The following is a 15,645-nucleotide window of genomic DNA, read 5'->3' on the forward strand; positions in this document are numbered from 1 at the left end:
GGAAGGTCATTGATGAAGCAGCTGAAGATGGTTGTGCCTAGGACACTGCCCTGAGGAACTCCTGCAGCAATGCCCTGGGGCTGAGATGATTGGCCTCCAACAACCACTACCATCTTCCTTTGTGCTAGGTATGACTCCAACCACTGGAGAGTTTTCCCCCTGATTCCCATTGACTTCAATTTTACTAGGGCTCCTTGGTGCCACACTCGGTCAAATGCTGCCTTGATGTCAAGGGCAGTCACTCTCACCTCACCTCTGGAATTCAGCTCTTTTGTCCATGTTTGGACCAAGGCTGTAATGAGGTCTGGAGCCGAGTGGTCCTGGCGGAACCCAAACTGAGCATCGGTGAGCAGGTTATTGGTGAGTAAGTGCCGCTTGATAGCACTGTCGACGACACCTTCCATCACTTTGCTGATGATTAAGAGTAGACTGATGGGGCGGTAATTGGCCGGATTGGATTTGTCCTGCTTTTTGTGGACAGGACATACCTGGGCAATTTTCCACATTGTCGGGTGGATGCCAGTGTTGTAGCTGTACTGGAACAGCTTGGCTAGAGGCGCAGCTAGTTCTGGAGCACAAGTCTTCAGCACTACAGCTGGGATGTTGTCAGGGCCCATAGCCTTTGCTGTATCCAGTGCACTCAGCCGTTTCTTGATATCACGTGGAGTGAATCGAATTGGCCGAAGACTGGCTTCCGTGATGGTGGGGATATCGGGAGGAGGCTGAGATGGATTATCCACTCGGCACTTCTGGCTGAAGATGGTTGCAAACGCTTCAGCCTTGTCTTTTGCACTCACGTGCTGGACTCCGCCATCATTGAGAATGGGGATGTTTGCATCTTACATGTTTGCCCACAGCCATGCAGGAGATTGGATTCCCTGCCAAATACGGCAATCAGCCCAGTAAGAGATTGGATGGAGTATCAAAATTGCAATTATGCACATGGATATCAGGGGAATCCTTCAGCTGAATAAGAAGGGGGGGAAAAAAGAACCCTCCCACCTTTCCATTCAACTTGCAAGAACAAAGTTTTGAGTGAGAAAAGGTCATTCAGCCCATCAAGTTCACTGCACTCAGAGTCCATGCTACATCAGATTTTCTTTTCCTGTCAACAACTCTATTAGAGATCAAGGAAAGCACAAGGCGATTTAGTCAAGTCACTCCATGGTTTTGTTGAGTTTAAATCCTATTTCTGTAACGTGCAGTCTTTTTCACTAACTCTTCTCAGGTATGTTAAGTTTAAATTTTGCAAATGCTTCTCCAAGTCACTTGTGCCAATTTCAGGTTTGGGATTATGTTTTTGTGTGTGTTAAAGCCTTCAGTTAACTTTGTAACCGACTCCAATGATGCCAGTTACCAGATTCCACATTTGCCTTTGGTGACAAATATCTATAACCTGTTGACCACAGAAAACTTTTTGAAGTGCATGATCAAGCTCATTGTAAACACTCAAAATACTGGAAAATGAACTCAAAACCAGAAAAACACACTGTTGCTTGATCCTCTATACACTAGTGAGCCTATATAGTCTACAAAACATAAGTTTTAGGTTACAAATAAAAATAGAAAATGCTTGAGAAGCTCAGCAAGTCAGGCAGCATCTGTGGAGAAAGAAACAGAGTTAACGTTTCGGGTTGAAGACCGTTTGTCAGAACTGGAAGATGTTAAGAGTTAAAGTTTTGGTGACAATTGAACCAGAGGTGAAAGTTCCAACTGAGCCAAACTGACTAGAGGGGAAAAAAAAATCAAAGAAATCACCTGGTTCCACCATAGCTCTTACAAGTCCCTCTGATTTTTGAAGTTTTGGAGTAACATGCTGGAGGTCAGAACACAAACCTCTGCCTTGGCAGCAGTCGGAATGCTAGCATCAAATGAGTCTTTCTCTATAAAAAGCCTTGATCAGTACCCGAGTCAGGGAGATTCAACTCCATCAGAGGTGGCTTCGCTCGACACTCCAACAACCTGCATCTCACTAGCCAAAACCTCAGCATTAATTGCTCTAGGTTCCAAGGTGAAAGTAATAATTGATCTTCCTCTCCAAATTGGTTAGCTGTGGCTTCAGATACTGGCTTGCACTACAGATCCAAATAGGATTACAATAGATTAAGTGATAACTCCTTCCTTTGAGGAGGCTATTAGACAGATTTTGACTTTATGACAGCAGGTACGAGATCTTACTTTTCTTCTGGTAGAAAAGGCACAATCTAACAGTCCATAATCTTGGCAACAGAAGAGTATGTAGTATCCTTTATAACACTTATCCAATTAGACCAGCACGTCACTGCAGATTTTTAGTACATCTGAGCATTCTTACCTTTGACCTTGAAAGTGCCAAAACCCTCATATATGTCTTACCGCATCCAGTTTTGAATACTCCATGCTCTGGCCTATATTCTTCTTCCTCCATGAACTTCAACTTGTGGAAAATTCTGTTACACAAATCATGTTCTGCACCAAGTTCAGCTCACCCATCACCCCCATCCTCACTGGCCGACATTAACACCAATATATTAAATTTAAAATCCTTGGCTTAGTCTTCAAATCTCTCCTTGGCCTTCTCCCATCCCATCTCTGCAACCTCCTCCAATCCTATATCCCCACCCTCCCCAAATACACCATTCTTTTGACTCTGACCTTTTGTGCATCCCTCCCACCCTAGTGGCAGTGCCTTCAGCTGCCCATTGGGCTAGAATGAAAGAGTTTACTGGAGCTCCTGCTCGCTATCCAGCAGTGCCTCATTGGAAAGTGCATGCATGGACAGGATTAGGCTTGGTTGTAACTCCATAGTTGAATATCTTGCTAATACTGTTTGGGCTCACAAAAGAATGTTCACTTGGGTGAGGGACTAGAGAGCTGCCCACATCTCTGCAACTGCACCAAAGCAAGACTCCGTGCTGGCGGAGAGTGCGGGAAAAATAGCACCATGCTGCCATTAGCCAGAATTCCTCATGTCTTGCAGTTTCCCAGGATCTGCTCTTCTCCCACATCCTCCTTCAGTGGAGTATCAGAAAGTTCATTTGGTCCCTGCAACAGTTGACAAACAAGACAGAGGCCATAGAGGAGGTACTATTTATTCCATCTGGCAAATTCTTTTGTGATATTCCACATACAGAATATCTATCCAGGACAGAAATGCACTGTGTCCCAACTAAGTCCAAGAAGCTGGTACCTTGGAGACAAGGTCATGCTTCATATTAGCTGGGTTGAGTTCATCACCAACCAATAATGTGGCAATCAGCCAAGCATCAGCTTGGTACTGACAATTTACTCAGAGGCAATATCAACACACTGCAACAATTCACAATTGATACCCTTAAGCTGGAAGTGGAGTCAGCAGCATAAAGCAGCTTTTTCTTTCCAATTTCTCTACTCTTGGAGAGCTGGCTCTTCCTGAGAAGGTTTCACAGGCACATACATCCTCCAGTACCTCACCAATACAGATATTCTTCTACACAGCAAGTGTAAGCAGGCTTTTCACCTTAGAAAGCATCACAGCTGACCCTATTCCTGTCTCACCAGACATTCACACCCATACATTTTCCAGCAGGGGTTAATAGAGAGAATAATTAACTGTCAGAACCCTGGCTGAATCTTCTATCAGAGGTGCTGTGACGAAATGCAGCTCTCTAACTGCTGCATTGGCTGAATTCAGTACAGATCATTCCTGGGAGTTTTCTTTATAGATTGGTAAACAGTAGAAAGGAAATTAAGAATTCAATTTGTAGACAAGTTAGGAGAGGTGTAGACAAATAGAGTTATAATTGGACGGTAAAAACTACGTCTCTCCTGCCGCCAGACTCAACAGACCTGCTAAGTATAGTTCTACTGGTGCCTCCACCCACAGTACACTGGTAGCTGATTGCACTAGCATGGTGTAAAAACACGTTCACACTAGGATAAAAGTACTGTAGTACAACTCATTTCTGCCCATGTACTCATATTGTTGATACAGCAGCTGCTTCAGGAAATTCCCACCTACGGAACTCTGCTGCAGTCTTGAGATTTAACAACAACATAAGGGAGGGCAAACTATCAGTCCACCGAAATTTATTGCTTGAAATTTCTGACGAGAATTAAAAGGTGCATCTACCTATAAATTACATTTACATTACTGTAACGAACAACTATGTCCTTAACCTGGATATTCCAGTTTTATGCAGATACTGGTGGCAAATTTTGAACATTCGTACCCTGGAGATAACATTTGTAAGTAGGATTCATGTTTGCAATGACCTTGTGCTTTTGACCTAGAGCTATCCAGCATGTGACAAGGGTATCTTTTTATTTCTATTTTAGCATTCTGCAAGGTGTGCAAGGAATATTATTGATCGCTATACAAAACCACTGTAAACTCTGTTGTTCTTACTAATTTTCTCCACTTCTATTCCGAAGACATGTAGTCTCTGCTAAGTATGGTTGTACAGGTGCCAGTTGTCCTTCTGGATCTTACTCAAGTGGCCTTACTCTGTTGTGTGATCCTCAATAGTGAGCAACTGCAGGAAGTAGCACAGCCAAGCCTGATTCTATCCTTATCCAATATCCACTTCCAGCGGAGGAGCAGGAATCCTAGCTAATTTTCTTCTCCCAAACCCAAGAGCACAGAGGCCTCGTGCAGTGCTCCTATAAGCTAACTTGGTACAGACTGCGGATCAAACCAGAGACTTTCTGTGCAGCTCAGCCACTCAAAGCATACATCAACTGAGCTATTGCAGGAGCTAATCTGCAATTTTTTTTCTTTAAAAAGTTTCACAATGCAAAGTTAGAAAGGTTTCGATCCACTAAATGCTCCTGTCTAAATTTTTAAAATCGATACAAAATTCCGAGTGAGCTGCAAGTATTTTGGAGGTGGGTGCAGAGACTTCAACCAGGTTCTCAATTCCCAACTAATTAATCAACTATATCCAAGACTTAATTCAAACTGAGTTATAATCGGAGGACTCATTAAGGAGCATTCGCGATGCTGAGAACGTCGTGGATAGCACGTTTAGTGAGATGGTCACACCGCAGGTAAAGGTTGTACAGGCAGGAAGCAATTGGGTGACCACCAGGCAGAGTAAGAGGAGCAGGCAGGCAGTGCAGGGGTCGCCTGTGGCCGTCCCCCTCTCAAACAAATATACCGCTTTGGATATTGTTGAGGGGGATGACTTATCAGGGGAAGGCAGCAGCAGCCAACTTCCTGGCACCAGGGGTAGCTCTGCTGCACAGGCTGGGAGGAAAAAGAGTGGAAGAGCTATAGTGGTAGGGGATTCTATCGTAAGGGGAACAGACAGGCGTTTCTGTGGCCGTAAACGTGACTCCAGGATGGTTTGTTGCCTCCCTGGTGCCAGGGTCATGGATGTCACTGAGCGGCTTCAGGGCATTCTCAAGGGGGAGGGGGAGCAGGCAGAGGTCGTGGTCCACATTGGGACCAACGACATAGGTAGGAAGGGAGATGAGGTCCTGCATCAAGAATTTAGGGAGCTAGGTAGCAGATTAAAGAGCAGGACCTCAAAGGTTGTAATCTCTGGATTACTCCCAGTGCCACGGGCTAGTGATTATAGAAATAGGAGGATAGAACAGATGAATGCGTGGCTAAAGAGTTGGTGCAGGAGGGAGGGTTTCAGTTTCCTGAATCACTGGGCCTGCTTCTGGGGAAGGTGGGACTTGTACAAGTCGGACGGGTTGCACCTGAACCAGAGCGGGACAAATATCCTTGCGGGGAGGTTTGCTAGCACTGTTGGGGGGGGTTTAAACTAACTTGGCATGGGGATGGGATACAGAGTGGAGCTACAACAGGGGGTGATGTGCAGCCAAATATTGAGAAAAAAACAAGTCAGCTTGGAAGACAGGGCAAATATGTGAGGGCAAGGCTGGATGGCATCTATTTTAATGCAAGGAGTCTTGCGAATAAGGTGGATGAACTGAAGGTGTTGATAAACACATGGGAGTATGATATTGTTGCTGTCACAGAGACATGGTTGAGGGAGGGGCAAGACTGGCAGCTCAATATTCCGGGGTACAGAATCTTCAGGCGAGACAGAGGGGGAGGTATAAGAGGAACGGGGGGTCGCAATATTAATTAAAGAATCAATTACTGCCATAAGGAGGGATGATATATTAGCAGGTTCCTCAAATGAGGCCATATGGGTGGAGCTTAAAAACAAAAAGGGGGCAAGCACTTTGATGGGAGTGTACTATGGACCCCCAAACAGTCAGGGGGAGATAGAGGAACAGATATGTAGGCAAATCTCAGAAAATTGTGCAAATAATAGGGTAATAATAGTGGGGGATTTCAACTTCCCCAATATTAACTGGGATACTGAGAGTGTAAAAGGCTTCGAGGGTACAAAATTCTTAACTTGCATCCAGGAGAGCTTTTTGAGCCAGCATGTAGAAAGTCCTACAAGAGAGGGGGCGGTACTGGACCTAATTCTAGGGAATGTGGCCGGCCAAGTGGAAGAAGTGCTAGTAGGTGAGCACTTTGGTGACAGTGACCATAATTCAGTGAGATTTAAGGTGGTCATGGAAAAGGATAGGGAGGGGCCGGAAATAAAAGTTCTAAATTGGGGGAAGGCCGATTTTAATAGGAGAAGGCAGGATCTGGCCAAAATGGACTGGGATCAGCTGCTTGTAGGAAAATCCGCATCGGAGCAATGGGAGTCTTTCAGAAGGGAGATTGAGACCATACAATGGCAACATGTTCCCGTAAAGGTCAAGGGTGGTTCCAAGAACTCCAGGGAACCTTGGATGTCAGGGGATATACAAGAATGGATTAGGAAAAAAAGGAGGGCTTTTGGCAGATACAAAAGGCGAAAGACGGAGGAAGCCCTAGGAGTACAAAAAGTGCAGGGGGATACTTAAAAAAGAAATTAGGAGATCAAGGAGGGGCCATGAAATAACACTGGCGAGCAAAATAAAGGAAAATCCTAAGATGTTTTATAAGTATATTAAGGGTAAGAGGATGACTAGGGAAAAAATAGGGCCCATTAGGGACAAAAATGGCAATCTGTGTGTGGAGCCGGCAGATGTAGGAGGGGTTCTAAATGAATTTTTTGCATCTGTTTTCACTATGGAGAAGGACGATGTAGACATAGAAATACGGCAGGGGGACTGTGATATACTCGAACATATTAACATCGAGCGGGAGGAGGTATTGGCGGTTTTAGCAGGCCTAAAAATGGATAAATCCCCAGGCCCGGACGAAATGTATCCCAGGCTACTGTGTGAGGCAAAGGAGGAGATTGCGGGGGCTCTGACACATATATTCAGAACCTCTCTGGCCACAGGGGATGTGCCAGAGGACTGGAGAACCGCTAATGTCGTACCATTATTCCAGAAGGGGAGTAGGGAAAAACTGGGGAACTACAGGTCAGTGAGCCTAACATCAGTGGTAGGAAAATTATTGGAAAAAATTCTGAAGGACAAAATTAGTCTCCACTTGGAGAAGCAAGGATTAATCAGGGATAGTCAACATGGCTTTGTCAAGGGAAGATCATGTCTGACTAATTTGATTGAATTTTTTGAGGGGGTGACTAGGCGTGTGGATGAGGGTAACGCAGTGGATGTGGTATACATGGATTTCAGTAAGGCCTTCGATAAAGTCCCCCACAGGAGACTGGTCAAGAAGGTACGAGCCCATGGAATCCAGGGTGCCTTGGCACTTTGGATACAAAACTGGCTTAGTGGCAGAAGGCAGAGGGTGATGGTCGAAGGTTGTTTTTGTGACTGGAAGCCTGTGGCCAGTGGGGTACCACAGGGATCTGTGCTGGGGCCCTTGCTGTTTGTGGTCTACATTAATGACTTGGATATGAATGTAAAAGGTACGATCAGTAAGTTCGCTGATGATACAAAAATTGGTAGGGTGGTAAATAGCGAGGAGGATAGCCTCAGTCTGCAGGACCATATAGATGGGTTGGTTAGATGGGCAGAACAGTGGCAAATGGAATTTAACCCGGAAAAGTGCGAGGTGATGCACTTTGGAGGGACTAACAAGGCAAGGGAATACACAATGAATGGGAGGACCCTAGGCAAGACAGAGGGTCAGAGGGATCTTGGTGTGCAAGTTCACAGATCCCTGAAGGCGGCGGAACAGGTAGATAAGGTGGTAAAGAAGGCATATGGGATACTTGCCTTTATTAGCCGAGGCATAGAATATAAGAGCAAGGAGGTTATGATGGAGCTGTATAAAACACTGGTTAGGCCACAGCTGGAGTACTGTGTGCAGTTCTGGTCGCCACACTACAGGAAGGATGTGATCACTTTGGAGAGGGTGCAGAGGAGATTCACCAGGATGTTACCAGGGCTGGAGCGCTTCAGCTATGGAGAGAGACTGGGAAGATTGGGTTTGTTTTCCTTGGAGCAGAGGAGGCTGAGGGGGGACATGATTGAGGTGTACAAAATTATGAGGGGCACAGATAGGATGGATACTAAGGAGCTTTTTCCCTTCGTTGAGGGTTCTATAACAAGGGGACATAGATTCAAGGTAAAAGGCGGGAGGTTTAGAGGGGATTTGAGAAAGAACTTTTTCACCCAGAGGGTGGTTGGAGTCTGGAACTCACTGCCTGAAAGGGTTGTGGAGGCAGGAACCCTCACAACATTCAAGAAGCATTTGGATGAGCACTTGAAATGCCATAGCATACAAGGCTACGGACCAAATGCTGGAATATGGGATTAGAGTAGACAGGGCTTGATGGCCGGCGTGGACACGATGGGCCGAAGGGCCTCTATCCGTGCTGTATGACTCAACAGATTTTAACTATCCAAGGCAATCCAGATTCCAATTTCATCTCCCCATAAGAAAAAGCAACGGGTATAGTTTTTTTTCAAATTAAAGCTCCCGTATTCCCGTTTACTCTAATTTGAACCATGAATTGATCACTCAGTGAAGAATTTAGGACTGATGTTAGGAAGTTAGGAAATAAAGAGTGATCAAAATGTGGAATGGACCTTTGGATTCAAAACCCCTGGAATAAAAGAATTTACTTTGTGCTTGTCCTATTTTGAGCTCTTCAATGTTCTAATTCCATTTCTGTGCCCTTCACCTGCATCCCTCAAGAGTAATTTAAGGAACAGATAGATGCTGTGATACAGCAGGGGAAAGAGAGACAAGCTGTTGGTTCTTTCTGGATGGATGAGTCAGGATAGATTGAATGGCCTTGCTCAATCAAACTTTTTTCATTTTAGCATAAGTTACCATTGAGATCATGAAAGTTTCATCAATATTTGTCATTTAGTAACTAAATTCTGTGTTGCCTTTTTGGTGTTCCCATGTATCAACAATTATGGGGAGAATTTGATGCCAGCTATGATCTTCACTTACCCAATTGCTTTTCAGAACGGGTTATTTTAATCTTGTTTAATGTTTTACGAATGGTGACATAAAAGCACTGTAAATCCTCAACTTTCAGAGGAACTAAAAACCTAACGGACTACATGGCAAAGAGATTAAAACTGTCATTTATTGAAACTAAATATTTCAAACTTTGTCAACATTTCCTGTCCAATATTTAGGGAACTTGCATCGTACAATTATTTGATAGTCTAGAAAGTAAATCAGCTTCACGTTGCAGTATTATAATGCTTTAAATAAGCTATGGATTTTACTTGCGCAGAAATGCTGCATGAGATTGCCTCAACAGCAATCACATTTGAGAAAGTTATTATTCACTAAATATTTCTGGTCCCCTGCTTGTAAAGGAGCTCAGTGGCCATAAGAGACTTCTGATAGCAAAGCATGGGCTAGAGATTTCTTGAGTGCTAAAATAAAGTTTGAAAAAAAAATTGGCTAAGTTTAGCTCTGATGTACAAAATAAAAACAAGGATGGGAAATACTGCTTGAAGCCAATAATAGTGAATCACTCCTATAACCTTCAGGGTAAATGAATTACCACCATACTCCTCAAAATGCAGTCAATATTGATTTTATTGTTTAACAAATAATAAACACGTTTGCCAAACTACGGATAAGGTAGGCAATGGAAGGATAAGACTAATGGTGGTTTGCTAATCCTAGTCTCAATTTGGACAAAATGTCTAATTAAAGCCTATTAGTGCTATGCAACCACATCTTAAAACATTCACATTTTACAGTTATCACTTCCAAATACTAGGTTACTTATACTGCTCCCACCACTCCGTGTAGCTGAACCTAGCAAAACAGATTAAATCGATTAGGGATAAATCATTCAGTAAAGCTGCTTTTAGTATTCAAATGCAAACTGGCCATGGAACAGGAGATCTTATACAGCCATCAGGAAGGAGATCATATGGCTTGTATGATTGAAACATATGAAATTCTTAATAAACGGTCAAATTATTTATTACATTCCCTAGACATAGCAATAAATAAGCAGTCAATTCCCGAGCCTTAGTCTGCTACTCCGAATCAACCACTAGGAAGTGCACAATAGCGTCGATCAACTCATTCTCCCTACCTCCCTCAAGCGAAGGAGAATGATCTTTAAAAATATGCACTACCAGCCACAAGAAGCAGGCTAACGAGCTAAGCAAGCAGCACATCTTCAAAAATGTGTTTCTAGTGCATTTCATATATGCACTTAAACAGAAATCTCTTTAACCATGAGGAATCTCTCATCTGTGTTTCCCTCTCCCAATTTTTTTTTAAAAAACAGATCAGGCTAAAGGGCAAAAAGTTTATTTGATCAATTGCAGCTTTGAATCTAATCATGGATTACCTTTTCTTTGCAACTGGAAAGCATGCTGATGATGCTAAGACAAACTGATTGCACAGAGAGAGCTGGAGACCAGTCTTCTGTCAGAATGGATAGACAAATGTGTCCGTTGCTGTAAACGTGAGGATGAACTGGAATATTGTCACCAGTGAACATAACCTAAAAAAAAGGAACAAACAATTTCAGTGCGATACAGCATTAATTTATATTTCTAGCCACAAACTGTCTACAACTTTCATGAAAGAAACTTTGGTCATAAGTTTACAAAGTTAGAATCAAGAGAATGTTGTCCCATCCCAGTTGTGGGAGCTCCTGGTAGATGGCCAGAACACAAATTTAAATTGCTTTTTTCTTGTATATTAGATAGCACATAGGCGTGCAGCCAAGAGAACACTATAATGCAAAGTGCCTTTGGTTCATTCTTTGCTGGGTTATTTCACTTCACAGGTGGGATAACTGGATTGCGGGAAGGGGGATAATGCTCTTTCATCTCATCAGCAACAACAACTTGCATTTATATAGCGCCTTTAACATAGTAAAACATCCCAAGGTGCTTCACAGGAGCGATTATCAAACAAAATTTGACACCGAGCCACATAAGGAGATATTAGGGCAGGTGACCAAAAACTTGGCCAAAGAGGCAGGTTTTAAGGAGCGTCTTAAAAGGAGGAGAGAGAGTTTGAGAGGCGGAGAGGTTTAGGGAGGGAATTACAAAGCTTAGGACCTAGGCAGCTGAAGATACGGTCGCCAATGGTGGAGCGATTAAAATCGGAGATGCGCAAGAGGCCAGAATTGGGGGAACACAGAGATTTCGAAGGGTTGTAGGGCTGGAGGAAGTCACAGAGATAGGGAGGGGTGAGGTCACGGAGGGATTTGAAAACAAGGATGAGAATTTTAAAAATCAAGGCGTTGCCAGACTGGAAGCCAATATAGGTCAGCAAGCATAGGGGTGATGGGTGAATGGAACTTGATGCGGGTTAGGATATGGGCAGTAGAGTTTTGGATGAGCTCAATTTATGGAAGGTGGAAAATGGGAGGCCGGCCAGGAGAGCATTGGAAGAGTCAAGTCTAGAGGTAACAAAGGCGTAGATGAGGGTTTCAGTAGATGAGCTGAGGCAGGGGCAGAGACGGGTGATGTTACGGAGGTGGAAGTTGGCGGTCTTGGTGATGGAGCGGATACGTGGTCGGAAGCTCATCTCTGGGTCAAATAGGACGCCAAGGTTGTGAACAGTCTGGTTCAGCCTCCGATAGTGGCCAGGGAGAGGGATGGAGTCAGTGGCTAGAGAACAGCCAAAACTTTTGCTGGCTTATCATAAAGCAGTATTCAATACCGCCTCTCCAACTGCTAAAAAGGCAATAGTAGCAACTATTTAGAAATCCGTGGGAGCAATCCAAAGTGAGGGAACCAATATGAAAATGATAATGTTTAGATAATGACAATTTAATTGCATTTCCTCGAGTATGGACTCAACAGGACTTAAATAATGACACCATAACGTTCCCCATTCATTTAAATGGCAACTACTTTTCATCCAACAGTATTAAAAGGAATCAAACTTTAACCCCTATGCAGACAGTTACAGCCCTAAAATGTATCCAAACAAAATACTGCTACCTTGAATCTATGTCACTGTGAAAAACTGCTTGCTTCACCATTTGGTTACTGCCATGTCTACATTCTACATTTTTCAGATACAGTATTTCATTGGGTGATCCTCCAACAACTTTAGTTATTTCTAGCAGCCAAAGGATACACATCAGACCAGACCAAAATCTACTGCACCATTGGTCATTGTTTAAGAGTACGGAGCAGTTAAATTGTCCTATCATGACATTTGTAAAGGAACATGGGGACGATCACATACACACAAATTATTTTATCGGCAACTGGCCCAGAACCAAAGAAACTTTTAGCAGTAAACTTCAACTGACTGGGGAAAAGACAGTTCAGTTATCATTAAATGAAGTAGAAAACACTGTAGTTAAGAGAAGGAATTTTTGTTCAAAGTACTCTCGTTTTCCATAAAAGAAAACAATGATCTTACTAAATATTTCTTCAATATTTTTCTAAAAACATCAATTTTATGACAAATTTGAATGCAAACTTTCCAGCCAATGGCAGGTGCAGCAAATTGTTTTTTGATCCTGTTGCCCGAGCTGAATTTTTTTAACCTACAATATTTCTGTACTGCTAGGATCCGCTTGAAAGACATTGGGCAGCATTTTAGCACCCGCCAGCGGGTGCGTTCCTGGCAAGGGGGGGCCCCAAAAATCGGGAAATCCTGGTGCAGGACCAGAGCCCACCTCGAACCCGCGCACTTCTGGGTTCCCCGCTGACGCGCCAGCAGGATGCCACTTGAAGGTATTTATTTTGCCTGTTCAGGTCATTACCTGACCTGATTAAGGGATTATGTGCGGAGGGATGGGATTTTAGAGCAAACTGACACTGTTTCCCACACTAGGGGAAACACTCCCAGTTCAAATGGACGTGTTGCAGCTGTCAGCCTGTGGCAGCTGCAAAGGTCCATTTGACAGGGGGGGTGGGGGAGACCCTCACTCATTGCAGGAGGCCATTCTGTCACTTGGGACAAAGTTTGGCCTCCACCACCCTCCCCGACAGTCAAAGTCACCAACCTGCACACTTACCCCGGGGTCCGGAGACATGTACCTACCTTGCGGACCCCCTCAGGTGTACATCTTGCGGATGGGGGCCACCGTAGCTGCAGTCATGACCTCCTCGGAGGGCGAACAGCATCACCAGCCTCGCCATCCACCTCTGACACGTGGAGCTCCACAACAGAGTGCTGTGACACATCCACCTGCACAGCAGGAGGGAGGGCAACCACAGAGAGAGATACATCGCAAAGGGCACTACCCTCGCCACAGGGTCCACATACCGAGGCTCAGCCTCCTGGACCTCTCCGAGCAGCAGTGCACACGGAGGCTCAGAGTCACTCGACATGTAGTCGTGGACATCTGCAGCCTCTTTCATGCCGAGCTGCTCCCGGCTGGCCCGAGCACCATCTTCTTACCTGTCGCTGTCAAAGTCACCACTGCCCTCAACAACTTCTCCTCCGCATCCTTCCAGGGTGCAACCGGGGACATCGCCGATGTCTCTCAGTCGTCTGCGCAAAAGAGCCCTGCAAATACACCTACACCCACTCTGCAGTGACACAATGGGTGGCATCAGTTGTGGGTCCTCATAGTGATCCTCAGGAGAGGGCATTATTGCACAAACCAGACAGGATTCGCGAAGACATAGCAGTAGTGGTGCCAATATAATATGTAATGAGTTGGTCAGAAATTCAATATAAGTAACAACCATGACAAACCCTCAAACACCCTTGTGCATCCCCTTCATGCTCACGACACGTTTGCCTTACGCTGCCTACTGCACATATGTGATGCATGCCCTGTGGCTGCAGCACAGGTAGTGGCAGGTTGAGTGAGGCTGGCCGTGAAAGAGATGCACGAGAGGGTGAGTATGAGATAGAGCCATGAGATTGTATGAGGATTGGGTTGAGTGGTAGTGGCGGGATGAGTACTGGCGAGGTGAGTAGGTGCAGGTAAGATGAGGATGAGGTTTGAGTGGGTATGAGGGGTGATGTGACAGAGTAGTGTTGGCAGTGCTGAAGGAGATGTGGGGTGGGGGCAGTGATGTGGCAGACGGAGTGTAGGGGAAAGCTTACGTGTACTCACTTTGGCTGACCTACTGAGGTCATTGGAGCGCCTCCTGCACTGTATGCAGGTGGGCGATATGTTGGTTGCGCTGGTGACCTCCTCTGCCACCTCGAGCCAGGCCTTCCTGGTGGCAGAGGCAGGCTGCTTCCTCCCGCCCGCAGGAAGATCTCTGTCCTCCCCCTCCTCCTCACCCCATGTATTGATACCTGGAGTGAGGCATCATTAAACTGGGAGCAGCCTTCCCCCTGGGCTGCTCCATGCTGTGATTTTTTCTATTTGTTGCAGCATCTGTCAGTGGAGGACTGCCCCTTTAAATAGAGCTCCTCCAGCTGACAGAGCTTACTGCGCATGCGCAGTCCGCCCGACGCGCAGATCAGCAGTGGGGAACCCGGAGGACCAGGTAAGTGGATCCAATTAGTGGATTGGATGCTACAATCGCGCGGGAAGCTGACTAATTTCACCGAGCGCGTTACCCACGCACCCGCTAGCCCCCTCCGCCGAGAACCCGCAGCCCTGCTAACATCGGGCCCATTAAGTCTATATCACTCCAGGTGTAGGTTTTGGGGGGGGGGGGGGGGGGGGGAGAAAGAGGAGGATATATATATATACATATTTATAGCTGCTTCATTCCCAGACACGTCAGTAATAGTACTGCTTGCTTAGCAAAGTAACTGTAGCTTTGTAACGATGGGAAAACCCCAGAACGTCAGTCAGCTAAAATATCACATCACTGATAAGCAACTTAGGCCATCCTTAGTCTTCATACAATATTAGTCATTCTTGTTAATCATATCATGAAAAGTATATTGTCGACACATAGACTGAAGGGGAAGCAAATTCACAGAGAAACTTACTTTTCTCTCTCTTTTCCCCCCCACCCCAGAAAAAGATGTGTTTCTGCAGCAGTAGCAAGAAGCTATCTGTGTTTTAAAAGTCTGAACCAATATTTTTACTAGCTTCATAAAATATGAGAATGTACACCAGCATGTATAATAGTTTCATAAAAGGTATTTTCTTGCAAAACCAATAAAAAGTCTGAATCAGCTTAGCTTTGAAAAGCTTAACAAAACTAGAGTCCATGTTTAGAGAGACAATAACTTATCTTTATTTTCCATAGCTGAGTGTAGGGAAATTGAGTCTACTCACTGCAAACTTTATAATGCCATTTATGTATTTTATATAAATAAACCAGTTGTTGGTTTGAAGCTGTGCTGTGTCTCGGGAAAAGTACTTTTTCAGACCACTTTTTGTAGAGAGAAGAATTCACATGGTAGCATCTGATACATTTCAGCAG

The 15,645-nt window shown here is 44.7% G+C and overlaps 1 protein-coding gene across 1 annotated transcript in view; it reads right to left on the minus strand.

Moving 5' to 3' along the window:
* The window catches only part of ube2wb (ubiquitin conjugating enzyme E2 Wb), a 92,097-nt gene that overhangs the window by 12,129 nt on the left and 64,323 nt on the right, over positions 1-15,645 (minus strand). The window contains exon 4 of the mRNA XM_067980468.1: positions 10,674-10,829. Within this exon, the coding sequence (XP_067836569.1) occupies positions 10,674-10,829 (156 nt within the window). The remainder of the gene's footprint in view (positions 1-10,673; positions 10,830-15,645) is intronic.

Source organism: Heptranchias perlo, chromosome 3, assembly GCF_035084215.1.
Source record: "Heptranchias perlo isolate sHepPer1 chromosome 3, sHepPer1.hap1, whole genome shotgun sequence".
In the NCBI taxonomy this organism is placed as follows: domain Eukaryota; kingdom Metazoa; phylum Chordata; class Chondrichthyes; order Hexanchiformes; family Hexanchidae; genus Heptranchias; species Heptranchias perlo.